We start from the raw sequence: 13,818 nt of genomic DNA, 5'->3' as shown, positions 1-13,818 counted from the left end.
ATCCATTCATCTTGCTGCAAGAAGTGGCACAAAGCAGAAACCCACAAACAGAGACAATGCTGAGGGCCACAGGGTGCACCTTTCCTGCAGCACTGGACATGTCTGAATAAAAATCAAAGCAGCACCAGCCCCTCCAGTGCAGCTGGAGCCACAGTGCAGACACCCCAGGCTCCCCAACAGCATGACCAGGATGTGACCACCTTGGCAGAGCCACAGCAACACTGTACACTAAGGGGCAGAGATATGTCTGCTGTTACAGGCAATTTCAAATTTGCAATTTCATATACCCAGAGAGACATCTGTAGAGATCAAGCACTGATCTCCTAGCCCTGCACACTTCCAATTCAGACCTGCTTTGGAAAGCCATCCTGGAAATACTTGGCCAAGAAAGCCCTATTACAGTTTATTGCTGACTTAATTATAAACAATGTTACTCAACGAAGCCAGGGACAGAATATGTTTTGCAAAAAGACTGGGGCAGCAAAAGACTGTGTGTGTAAGGACATGAAGAAAGCAAGAAAGAAGCCACTGACCCCCCCCCCAAAAATAATGGCAGAAGATCCTGCCAAGCCTGTTTTAGGCACGAACTGGACAGAATCAAGGCCAAGGATGAAAATAAAAGGAGGTGGCCACATCCAAAGGGTAATTAACCAATACAGTGTAAACAATGACACTAATAACCTTTTCCTCTGAGTGTACAGCAGACACCTGGCCAGGGCCCTGCAGCAGCAGCATGGGATAGGGATATCTCCTGAGCAGATCTCACCACACTGGTAGCTGCCAGCTAAGTCACACCCCACACATGAGCTGGCCCAAACATCACTGCCAGGGGCAGAAACAGCAACAACTCTGCCCCATAAACTTCCAGCGACCTCTTCAAACATTCTCATTCTCAGGCCAGCAACTCTTGTGCCTCTCCCTGCATTCCATCTATGCTCAGGATGAAGTTATTCCCAATGCCTACTTCTTACAGTTAGAACTGGAAGCTTGCTGAGGATCAGTCTACAACCTGCAGCCCCACCACTACCCTGTACTCCCTTAAATTTGGCAATCATTAATTTTTTCCTAACAGGACAAAGATGACAAGAAGTCCATCTAATTCCTATGAGCCACCAACACCAGATACAGTTGAAATGGCTGAAGATCAACAGCTTTTTTACAAAAAAAAACCCCAAACCCTGCCAGAATGAACTTGAGGGAAAGATGACATTTGAAGGTGCCTGAACAGCCTGGGCCAAACAGTTTGCTGGAGAGGGACTTCTTACAAGGACAGAGTGACAAGAGAAGGAGGAATGGCCACAGTCTGTGAGTAGGATTAGATTAAATGTGAGGAAGAAATTCTTCCCTGTGAAGGTAGTGAGACCCAGGTACAGGCTACCCAGAGATGCTGTGGCTGCCCCTGGATCCCTGAGTTGTTCAAGATCAGGCTGGATGGAGCTTTGAGCAATCTCATCTAACAGAAGGTGTCCCTGCCCATGGCAGGGCATTGGAACTACAGAGTCTTTAAGGTGCCTTTGAACCCAAACCATTCTGTGATTCTATAAAGAAATAATCCACTACCACAATCAACCCCACAGCTGGTGTCACAGGTGTCCTGTCCCTAGGACAGGCCACTCCCAGCTCCAGCCATTTCAGCAGAACAGGTTATTCACCCTCTGCCCTCACAAAGGAGGGGCAGCAACTGGGCCAAGTTCTCCCTATTAAAATACTCCCAGACCAAGCCTGGAAGGGTATTGTAAAACTACCCCAAGAGTCTTCAGGAGATGGGACTTTCCTCCAGCTACAGCACAACCTCACCAAGCACTCAGGATTATCCCTCTGTCCATACAGTTCTGTCCCAGGAGATCCAGATCCTTTAACTCTGGTCATAGAAATGAAGCAGCAATGGATGCAACTCCCATACAATGACTGCTGCTGACAGATAGTTAAAAGGTCAACTCCTACCTCTGTACTGCTCTTAGGAAGAATGGAAAAAAGTCTGAGTGATCCATGGTTCATTACTTTACTCAGTCCCAACACTTGTGCACTGAGAAATGAACAGACACAGAGAGAAGGAAAGAGAGGAATTGGGAAATAAGCTTTGCTTGGGAATGCTGCATGGAAAGGTAAAAAGGAGAAGAGACTAAGAACAATAACAAAGCAAAATTAGTAACTGCTTGTGATGGAAGCCAGAAATAACAATTCTCATTAGCAAAGATTTTCATTTTAAAGAAGCTTTTCTGAAATCAGAACCAAATCAGTGGGAAAAAAACCAAAAGAAACCAAGAAAATTAAACTGTATGTACTTGATAGCTTAAGAAATATTTGAAATTAAGCAAAGAGAGATCACCAAAGTTTCCTCCATACAAAGTACCATTACCAAGCACAGGAGTTTTAAAGCCTTTACAAAGAGAGGCTGCAATGCTGACCCTGCAATCACCGTGACAAAACTTAAGAGCAATCAATCCCTGCAGAGGGAAAGGGGAGGCCCAACTGGAGTCCATATGGACAAAACCCCCACCCAAACCACAGCACGCAATGGTTATCTGAAGAAACCAGAGTAACAATCACACTGGCACTTTATGGCAAGCTTCAAACCCAACAGAGCAGCTGGAGAAGCCTGCTGGAAGCCCATGGGCAGCCTGTGTGGTTGGGGAGCTGGGGACTTGCCCTTTGTCCCAACTGCTCCAGTCTTCCTTCAGCTTCAGCACTGCAGGAAAAAGCAAACAGGCATCTGACCTACATTCATGTCTGAAAAAGTACACTACCTCTTATCTGGCACCACTATCATCCAGAAGTGTTAAATACTCACTAATTAAATATTCACTAGCAAAAAATACAACAGACATTATGATACAGACTAAACTTCTGTTATCAACATGCTTGTGGGTATTAGTTGTCTTTGGATGGTTTCTGCTACCATTTTCCAGGGTACTGAAGTTTTTCAAGGTTCATATGTACATATGAACTACCCTGAAAGAGTAAAATCGAGAGCAGATTGGACTATGTTGAGTAATTCCTACATCCTGAAGCATTTCTATCAAGTTCAGGAGTTACCCACATACAGATTTGAAATAAAGAACGTATGACCAGAGAATACAAAGTTTCAGTCCCCAAGATAACTGGGTAACAGCATCCCTGTCTCACTCAGTGGAGACAGTTTTCCTTATGGATTGGATGGAAGAGCAGTGCAAGAGAAAGCTTTGGCACTTCAGCATCCTAACTACCAGAAATACACCAAGGTTTGAGGGAGGCAGGAGGAGGGAGTGGGAGAGAAGGGGTATGATCTCACTCATATCCCCAGTGGAAAGAAATTCACAAAGACACAGAAGATTGCAGACCACTTCCAGGAGCCTGAAGCAGAGGACAGACTCTCATGCTTGCTTATCTGCAAATACTTTAAGTGATAAGCCACATTCTCTTTAAATCTGACTCTTTTCATCAGCACTAATTGTTTCAGAGAGTGAGAAACTGCTGGCATTACCAAAACTTTGTAAATTCTCACAAACAACAATTACTGACAAATATCCTATGTCAGAGAACAAGCAAAAAAACCACAAACTGAAACCAGGTCATCAGATTTGTCCCCTTTTCAGCCTTACTTTTGTGCTCCTCTATGTATTATCAAATTGCTCACAAGCAAGACATTGGATAAACACAGTGCTCATTTTTCAGACATGAAGTTTCTAAATCCATGAAATGAAAAACAGATTCAAGCTATGCAAAATGAAACTTGGCTGTTCTAATTGATATATGCATGCTCTATTCATTACAGCTTAAGCTGTAACTAGAATGAAGCAGAACTAGAGAACAACATGTACAGTGCAAAGACTGAATACTGTACTAGAACCCCAACAGCTAAAAAGTGTGAGTTTGAGTTGAATTAAATTAAATTAACTGGCTTGTTGCTTGTTTTGGTTTGGTTGTTGATGTTGTTTGGGTTTTTTCAAGTCCATGGGATTCTCTAAAAGCAACAAAACATTTAAGGGGGGCTTACAAGTCCCCTTTTCTGCAGAATTTTTTATTTACCCACAGGAAAGGAAGAGATAAACCCACTTTGCTAGTTCAAATAAAAAGATGCCTCTCACACAAAGCCATAACCTCCTGGAAATGATGTGGCAGTCAGCATGTAAGTCCCTCTATCCAACGACACCATTCTTCAAAAGAAACAAAATTTCTACTCATATAAAATTAAGTTTTAATTTGCACTTAAAACTTTGCTATTTCTGAATTCCTGCTAAAATTGAAATCAGAATTTTTGAACACTAGCAGGGCAATAAATTTATCTAGTGCTTATTTATTTGTTGATATCCACACTCAAAGCCATGACCTGAGGAAGGTTCATGCTTCAGGCACCAGGTACTACAAATTTATACTTCCAAGAGGCTTCCAAACCTTTCTGTGATGAATCCAGCTTCCTAATCATTGTGAACAAACTGTGAGAGGACAGCCAACTAGAATCAAAAGGAACCTGATTTGTTTTACTGCTGTTATTTAGAAATCTGCAGGCAGTCACCACATTAGCAGAACAGTAGGAAGTCTGAACAGGTGCTTGGGAAAACCAAACAACAAAGTAACATCAGGGCAAGGGGAGGAACTCTTAAAAGGGTGATAACCACACTGCTCCTCACCCTTCTCCTGTTAGGTAACAGCAGGTTTCTGTCTTTCCACCAACAGTGGGAGGGAAAGTCATGAACACACTCCACCAAAACAAATGGAACATGGAAGCTTCAAACAGGGCTGAGGGCAAGAGCCTCACTGCACACTCAGCACTGCAGGCACTACAGGAGCTGAAAAAGAAACTGGCAGTTTTCAGTGTGCTGAGACACTACTGTGCAGGAAATTCACTGCTCACTTTTTCCTAAAGAATACCACACCAAAAGACATTCCATCCTTTGGCTTGGATGCAACACTTGAATTGCTCCACCCAACTCAACACTTCTGGTGTCTCACATGCAAATGTCAATGCCTGAAAATATAAAAGGAGTCCCCAGTGCATTATTTCTGATGAGTGTCTGAAAACAAATTATTCTGCTATTTTATTGCATACTTATTTTACTATAAAACTTTTTTTCCTGAAGAGCCCAGCTCTGGGATGTGCTATTTCCAGTAGCCCCCACAGCTGTCCCAATTACTACATGTGACCAAAAGAACAAGTTCCTACCAAGAATTTTTCTTGCCAGCTCTTCCTACCCCAGTGGCCTACCCCAGGAAGAGGAGGATGGGAAAACACACAGGGAAAACTCCAGGATTTGAGATCTGCTGCCCTTTCCCTGTACTCAGCCACCAACAGTACTCCCAAAATACTCCCTTCCCTGATGCCATTCATGTGATGCCCCTTCCACCAGAACCGCAGCAGCATCTCAGCCCCACAGAAACAGCAGGGAATGCTGCTTGCTGCTGGAAAAGCCATTCATTCACCTGTGGATTGTGCAGCTCCATCACTGCCAAGGCTACAACAACCAGTCCAAGCAGTGAGTTGGGATAATTTAGTACAACCATTTTGCTCCAGCTGCACCAGAGACAGCAGTCAAGGCACCCAGCCAGGACCATCCTGTCCTTGAGAGGGAAAGAAGTGATACACAAGGTGACTTTTCTCCCAACTTCTCTTTGCCATTTTTCCAAAGAACCGTGTGAGATAAATCTTAATGATAACCACAAAGAGTCAGCATGTCAATTTTAACAAGTGCTTTACCATCCTTCAGTAGAGGCAAGCCACACTACTGAAATTCCTGCTAGCTTCATCAATGATTTTGGACACAAAAGAGATGGATGCACACCCAGGCCATCTTTATCTCTGTCACACATTTAATCACTGCTGCACAGCTACTGTGAGCAGCCACACTGGAACCAGATTTCTAATTTAGCAAGAACAGAGCACTTCAGCTGGCACCTGCTCCAAGACATGGCAGCATCTCCCCCTTTCCTGGGCTCTGGGGTCAGGAGCACACACCCAGATCAGCCAAAGCAATGTCTGTGCTCCTACCCAGGACTGAACCAGTGCAGCTCCAAACTTCCCACCTCACAGATTTCCTCAGCATGGCACCACAGCTCTGCAGCCATGCCAAACTCCCTCGTGTTACCACTCTGCACCAGATGGCTCTGTGCAGACAGAACAAAACTGAGGTCATAGTTTTTTGGTATTAAAAGCTGCATTCACCTAAACTGTTGAGTTTAACTCCTAGGATAACCCCCTGCCTGCTAAGATTTCTTCCTTTTGATGTTTCTATTCCCTTTGCCTTTCTAAATGCCAGAGCAATAATTGAAAAGTAATCAAAATGACTATATATATAAGCTATCATTCACAGGCAAGAAAAGCAAAAGTATATTCCAAGAAAATGCACTGAAAATTGATCATCATGCATAACACCAATTTCTGAGTCACAAATATATTTTTAAGAAATATCATCTCAATTATACGTTAAGAGAATACTGCTTCTTTCTTGGGGCTCAAGTAGCTTATTGAGTATCACACAGTTTAACCCCTTGGGAACAAAGTTGTAATAAGGTGCAACAAGAAGCTGCTACATTGCAAGAGCCAATGAACAAATCCATGACTTAATGAAAAATATGCTGCTCTGAAGTCAAAGGTTACTGCTATAGCATCAAACTGAGACACTATCATTGATTTTACCAAAGCTTGAGAAGAAATTGTATCAGTAAAACTTGAATGACTGTACCCTCAACAACTTAAAATTTGTTAGGAGACAGAGGCTCAAGTTCAAGAGATGCACTCTTCCAAAAGAAATCACCAGCACATATAGTCATTTAGCAGAGCCTGACAGGCAGCATCCAGCCCAAAAAAACACCTGCAAAAGCCAATTTAATTGCTACTATTGCCAGACTTATAACTGCAAACAATATATTAACCATGACATTGCTTGAACAACTTCTTTCCTGCTCAAGTTTTAAAAGTAAGTTTTAAATTTAGAAAGCAAAAATTACACAGAGATTTGTCATTATATCCAGTGAAACATCACTTTTGAAACTGTCTAACCTGCAAGAAAATACTTCTAGTTTTGCTGTTTGCAAACAGACAGGTTCAGCTTCAGAGTATGAACAGCACAGGCTTCAGTCATTCAAATTTCACATGACAAACCAGGTATTTTCTAGAGAAACCAAGTCATTTCCTGTAGCACAGCATACACAAACAGATATTTCACACCTAATCAGCAATCAGAGAACAAATACAACAAAACAAGGAGAGGAAGGGCGATCTCAGCCAAATGCTATGATAAAAGACTTCCAGGATCCAACCTGCTGTGCAGGAGAGCTCTGGATCCTACAAACTGCTCAAAATTCTCAGAATGAGCTGCTCTCACACCCTCAGACACAGCAGGTCCTGCTATGACAGCTCCTAACACCCACCCACTCACACCTCCATCATGACCAAGTGGCAATACAGCATCATCACACCGTGAAGCATGAAGTCAGTAAGGATCTCAAAAATTCATGGTCAAGCAATAGCATGGGCCAGGAAAGGGCCCTCACTGTGGAAATTCTCATTCTTCTGCACACCCACCACAGCTGAAGTCCTTTATAGGTAAGTTGAGGGCTATTTAAAACATTTTGCCCTTCAGTACAATGCCTAGTGGGTGCCATCAGGCTGCACAGCAAGCCAAGATCCAGCTACATGCTGTCTTCTGTGAAATAATACCATCTTCCAAACAGTGCAAATCCTAGTGGCAAAGGGGGGGTGTGTGCAAAATAAGAGGCATGGGGACAGTAGCACAGAAAGACCCCATTCTCTCCAGGTGCACAGAGTGGGAAATGATGCCAGCCAAACAGAATCCATCTCTTCATCAGGAAGATGTGAATTAACCAAGGAAATTTATTCTCCCTGCTAAAATAAACCACTGCCATATATATTGTATCTCAGGGATATAATGCTATCAGTAGTTAGTTACACCTCAGATCAACAGCCTGTAGTAAGAGTTTGTTTCAGAAATGTTTACAGCAGTAGTGAGGATCACGTGGCTTTGGTTCCTTCATTTTATTTTTAGCAGAGAGAGAAACAGCACCAGACACATCAGTTAATAAACCAACCACAGTAACTCTCACACAGGCAACACTTTATAATGAGAGTACCCTTCCACAGCTGATCAGAACAGAACTCAGGCTCATGATGGATTAATTCTAGAGAGGATTCTGCTGGCCTTCAGTACTTCTAATGCCATGCAAACACTGTGATTCTGGTGAAGCAAAAACCTACCAGGAGCCTTACACATATGCTTCACTCATTCCTCACACCTAGTCCCTGGAAGAAGCCACTCTTAGGGATAAAACATCTGGCTCTAGATTTCCCTGTACCTCATTTCTTCACTGCCATTACCCGAACATCACACTCCTGCATCGTGAGAATGGACAATAAGGAAATAAAGAAAAGCAACACTGAGCCTCATACAAGCCTCTGCACATCCTGAAGTCTGAAACCATCAGGGTTCCATGGAGAAAACAGCTTGTGAAAGCAAAATGTACACACAGCAGGAGTGGCCCAGATGTACCTGAATCCAAGAACTCTCTGCTTCCTCAAACGCTCAATACTGCAAATCAAATGATTCAAACATACTTTGTGCACAGTAACTAAAAACCAACAAGGCAACAAACCGAAGTTTTGAGGTATCAAAAGTTACACTAGAAGAGCAAAATTTCCACCAGAGTTCTGCAAGAAACAAGTCCACTTGCTCCAATTCCTCAGCATCTAAATTCAAGCAATATCTACAGCACTCAGACATTCTGTGGCTGTACCCAACCTCCCAAACACTGGAGTCTGGACTCACCTCTCCCTCCAACTCGACATAATGCTGTCCAGGGCCTCTGCAACTTGGAAATGCCAGGAGAGCACTACAGACAAACTCACATCGGGATGGTAAAGGACAGAGACATTCAAGGACAACCACTCATTTAAATTTAAATGGCCCTGGCCCAACATGTGCATGAGGCAGCAAGCCAGGGCTGCCAGCAGTCACTGTATCACCAGCTCTGGAGAACAAGACCTAAGAACTGATGCTATCATTTCCTTCTCCAAAACACAAAATCTGTCGGGAACTGCTGGGAACTTCAGACACCCTTAGGGGAAGATTAAGTTGGCACTTAAAATAGTTTTAGTTCAGAATATGCACATCTCTCTTTACAACTGAATGGTACCTGAGCAACCTCCCCTGTTTGGGGCAATGTCAGAGAGCAGAGGGTGTCAGGGCTATTAACAAATCCCCATGCAAAACAATACCTGCCACCACCTCTTCTGTCCAGAGGCATTGCTTAAATGTTCGACTTTGCATGTCACTTAGGACTAAACCAAATTCTGGTCCTTGTGCGGCAAGCACTCTCAAAATTTCAGAAATCAGCCTTTCCAAAGCAAGCATCTATAGGAAAAATTCAAGTCTGGCAAGGGGCAGATGCAGACATAGGAGAGACACACACACACACACACACACTTCCCTCTTGGCAAAACAGGAAGTTTGAGCAGCACGGGCACACTCAGAGCCATGTGCTTCAAAAATTAAAGCTCTGAGACAGTCCTGCTGTAAGGTGAAGGAGCCCCATCAACAGGCAGCATAAAGCTGATACCTGTAAGAGTAGCCCAGCTATGACAAACAGCTGTGCAGAACTCCCAGGGATTCAGGATGGTTTTTTTGGGGTAGGTTTTAAGTAAGTTTTAGCAGGTTCTCAAAAAAAAAAAAAAAAAAAAAAAAGGTTGATTCCAGTTACCAAACACAGATGAGACTAAAATTAAATGCCTGAATGAATACATGACCTGAAGAGCAAACCTGGTTATTTCTAGCTACTGCTACTATGTCATATTAAACTACTAAAAGATTTTAATTATCTCAGTGGTAACGTGGCACAGAGAAAAATCCCTGTCTTTTGCTATTCCACAAGTAGTGGGGCTAAAATGAAGAACCACTCAAACAACGTGCATTTACTTAATGAAGAAAGAATGCAAGACTTAGAGAAAGCAGGACCCCAGGCTGCCTAAAAAAAGCTGTTCTTCTTTGCATTTTTTTTTTTAGGAATGCAGCTGTGCTTTTAAGTCACCAGAACAACCCAGCAAGGCTAACTACAGCACACAGGTAAGACAGTTTTACTGAAAAGTCAACCCTCGTTGCATATTCAAATAACAGGCTCCGTCACTAGGAAGGTTTTTCCACTGTACCAGCTGCAGCTCTGTGGAGCACGTTGTAAAGGCAACTGTTGTGAAAGTACCTCTGCGAGCTTCTGTTTACAAAGTGAGACCCTCCCACAACTGCATCACCGAGCACATGTCTGCGAGAGATCCCCGCTTTCCTCTGCAAAACAAAGCTGAAGAGATGCACAAACCTCAGACCCACAGAGCCTCTCACCACCAGAGACCGAGGGATTCTTCCCAAGGAATGCTGAAGAGTATCTGCAAGCCTGAACTGTTCCACAAATTAAGCTGCTGTCAGCATCTTCCTGAAATCACCCTTTCCACGGGCACTCTGTGACAAGTGCTCCCAACCTCCCAGAGCACGCAGCAGGAACACTGAGTGTTCCCAAAGGGACACAATCCTCCCAAGCACTGCACGCACCAGCACGATCTGTCCGGCATCAGTGGCTCTACTGAAATTAGAGAGCAACGTGGTTTCGGTATTAGTCCTGTCAAAGGAGCTAATCTTCAAACCCTGCATCAATCCTTAAAGCCCAGAGTATCCCCCAGCAAGGAACTTTGAGGTTAAAAAACATACTGAAGAAATAAACAAAAAACGCAACAAAACAAACAACCGAAAAGTGCATGAAATATACATATATGGCTGTAAATAAAAGGTTACACTGAGAAACATCTCTTATACTTGGATTCAAAGGCAAATTACACCAAAAAAATTAGTAAATGTATCTATCTCCTTTCAGAACTCCTACAGTTCCATCAGTTCTGCTTCTTATTAAACATATTACAATTAAAGGAATTTGTGAGAAAGAAACGAAAAATTAAAAAAAAAAAGTCAGTCTGAATAAGAGGCAAGGTTTGCCCGTGAGGTCTGTCAGGCCATGACACGGCCTCTCCCCGGCCACCGCCAAGGTCTCACAGCTCGGGAACCTCAGGCCTGGCCAGACAAAGAGCCTCTGACAGCGGCACGAGATGGGAACGCTCCCTCCTGCCCTCCTCATCCGCACTGCGCTCAAAAAAAAACCCTTCAACGGAGAAAAAACTCCACCGAACTCCGCAGCGAGTTGCTGGGCAGAAGGACGATGCCTCTTATTCCTGACGGGAGAAAAAGCGGCGGGGGGAGCGCGGGCGGCCGCGCCGGGACACAGGTGCGCGGTGAGCGCGGTGACAGCCCGCGCCGGCCCCGGCACGGTCCCCTCGCTCCGTAAGATGGCTCCCATCCTCCGGGGCGCCGGGGCGAGGGAGGCAGCGCGGCCGGCTCGGCCCGGCCCTGCCGCACCGCAAAATGGCAGCGGCCACGGCCCCCCCGCCCGCGCCCCGGCCGTGCTTACGAGTTGCAGGGCCGCCGAGGACTCAGGCTGCTCGCCGGGGCCGCCGTCCGGCCCCGACTCGGCCGGCTGCAGGCGGCTGTCGGGGCCCCGCTGCAGAGTGGAGCGGCCGCGGCTCCGCGGGCCGGGCTCTGTCGCCGCCTCCTCCTCCTCCTCGTCGTCCTCCTCCTCTTCCTCGTAGTCGTAGTCGTCGTCGTCGTCGTCGTAGTCGTCGTCGTCGTCCTCCTCCTCCTCCGGAGTCTCGGCGCCCTCCTCCTCCTCCTCCGGCGTCTCCTCTGCACCGTCCCGTAGGAGCAGGGGGAAGGCCCGGGCCCCGCGGGGCACCTCGGCCGCAGGGTCCTGCGCCGCGGGCAGGCGGGGGCCCGGCGAACCAGGGTCGGGCAGGGCCTCAGCGCCGTCGGCGGCACCGCCGAGGTACTCGGCGTTGATCATGGAAGCCAAGTCCTGCAGCCGGCGCAGCGGGATGTAGCAGGACGACGGGTCCTGGCCGTAGCCGGGCTTGGCGGCCGCCAGCTGCATGGCGGGCGGCTCGGGGCCGCGGGCCTCGCCAAAGGGGCCGCCCTTGGGCTCGGCGGCCGACAGCGAGGTGCCGAAGGGGACGAGGCAGCTGCGGCGGCTCACTTCGCAGGCCTGCTCCATGCCGGGCGGCGGGCATCCACCTGCGGGCAGAGCACAATGGGGTCAGCCCGGCCTGCACCGCAAAATGGCAGCCGCACCCGGGGGCCGTGATGGGCTCCGCCGGCCCCGCTCCGCCACCGCCGCACTACAGGCCCCAGGCCGCAGCCCGGCCACCCCGGCTCGGCTCGGCACGGCCGGCGCCGGGGTCGCTCGCCCTGCAGGGCGCTGCCGCAGGGCCGCCGCTCACCTGCGGGTGCCGCGGGCGGCTCGGCGCCTGCCCCCGGAGCGGGCGGATGGGGAGACGCGCCGACCCGGCCCGGCCAGGCCCCGCCGCCGCTCCGCCGCCTCCCTCCTCCTCCCTCCCCCGCATGCGCGCGCCCGACGCCGCCGCCGCCATCCCGCGAGGGCGCGCGCCCGCCTCGCGCGCCCCCGCTCTTGGGGTTCGGCGGCCGCGGCCAATCAGCGCGCGCGCGCCCGCGCGGGCCTGGCCCCCCCCTCCTGCCCCCCCGCACGAGCACCCCCCCCTCGACGGCCCCCCCCTCACACCGCGGGAGGGGGAGGTGGGGAGGGGGCGCTCAGTGCTGCCCCCCCCCGGCGCGCCCCGGCCCGGCCCGGCCCGGCCTGCCCCGCTCCCCGCATCCCCCCACCCGGCACCGCGGCCTCGGGACCGCCGCCCGCACCTCCATCGTAGGCAGGGGGCACCGGGCGAGATGGGACGGGGCGGCCCCGCAGTGTCTCGCCAGCCGCTCCCCCACCCCTCCCCTCCACGCCGGGCAGGCCGCGGGCCTGCGAACGGCGGCGGAGCGGGCGCCAACAAAATGGAGTCGGCCAGGCCCTGCGCCCCGGCGGGGCACCCGGGCGGCGGCGGCCCCGTGCACCGCTCGGCACCGCTCCCGGCCCCGGTGCCCGCGGGCGGTCAGAGGGGTGGGAAGCGCGGATCGCCGCCCGCCCCCGCTGGGCTCGGGTTACCCCCTGCCATTGTCCGCCGCGCCCCGCGGGCGGCCAAGGCGCCCCCGCCGCTCTCCCCCGCCGCCCACCCGCGCACCGGCGGGCCGGGCCGTCGCCCTCCGCGGGGCTGCCGTGCAGAGCCGTGCGAGCCTTGCCGAGCCTCGCCGAGCCTCGCCCGCCGGGGAGCGGCGCCGGGTGCTCGCGGCCTGGCTGTCCTCGCCGGGCTCCGCCGCTCCCGGACAGCCGCGCTCCCACCCTCCCTCCCGCCGCCGAGCGGCGCGCACCGGCCCCGCGCCCGCCCGCTCCGCCGGGACGGGCCGCCACCGCCGCCCCCCGCAACCGGCCCGCGGCGGGCGGCGGCTCCGTCACTACCTCCGATGCGGGCCGGGGTCTCCGCCGCCAGCCGCACGGGTCCGGGCGCCGCGCCGCGCCGCCGCCGCACCGGCACGGCTGGGCAGGCACGGGGCGGGGGGCAGCCGGGGCAGCGCGGGGATGTGGCACCGGGGCGGTGCTGCCCGGGCCGCGCGGGGGGCAGGGCCGGGCTGCCGCCCCCCGGGGTGCCGCCGCGGAGCTCGACGCGGCGCTGCCCGGGCGGACCCGCTCCCCCCGCCCGCCGCTGCCCTTTGTTTCCCCCCCGCACCTCCCCGGCCCGGCCGTGCGGGAACCCCCGGCCGCTCTGGCGCCGCGCTCCCCCCGCCGGGCTGGGCCCCGGGGCAGCCGCTCTGCGCACCCAGGCTGGGAGCGCCCGCTGCCCGGGCCTCGCTGCCCCGCAGGCGCAGCTTTTCCCTGCTGAAACGCTGTCGTAGAGCGGCTGCGGGC

The 13,818-nt window shown here is 50.6% G+C and overlaps 1 protein-coding gene across 8 annotated transcripts in view; it reads right to left on the bottom strand.

Moving 5' to 3' along the window:
• Positions 1-13,481, bottom strand: part of NSD1 (nuclear receptor binding SET domain protein 1) — an 86,333-nt gene extending 72,852 nt beyond the window's left edge. For 2 of the 8 annotated variants that reach the window (XM_079319594.1, XM_079319596.1), the window contains exons 1-2: positions 12,299-12,442; positions 11,437-12,092 (exon numbers count right to left, since the gene is read on the bottom strand). In XM_079319594.1, the coding sequence (XP_079175720.1) occupies positions 11,437-12,072 (636 nt within the window). In that variant the 5' untranslated portion in view covers positions 12,073-12,092; positions 12,299-12,442. Of the gene's footprint in view, positions 1-11,436; positions 12,093-12,298; positions 12,443-13,088; positions 13,233-13,371 lie in introns of those variants that run through there. The other 6 variants (XM_079319591.1, XM_079319592.1, XM_079319593.1 and 3 more) reach the window with 6 other exon arrangements.
• Positions 13,482-13,818: the final 337 nt, after the last annotated feature.

Source organism: Erithacus rubecula (assembly GCF_903797595.1).
Source record: "Erithacus rubecula genome assembly, chromosome: 16".
NCBI lineage: Eukaryota > Metazoa > Chordata > Aves > Passeriformes > Muscicapidae > Erithacus > Erithacus rubecula.
This window is presented reverse-complemented; position numbering and strand designations above follow the sequence as displayed.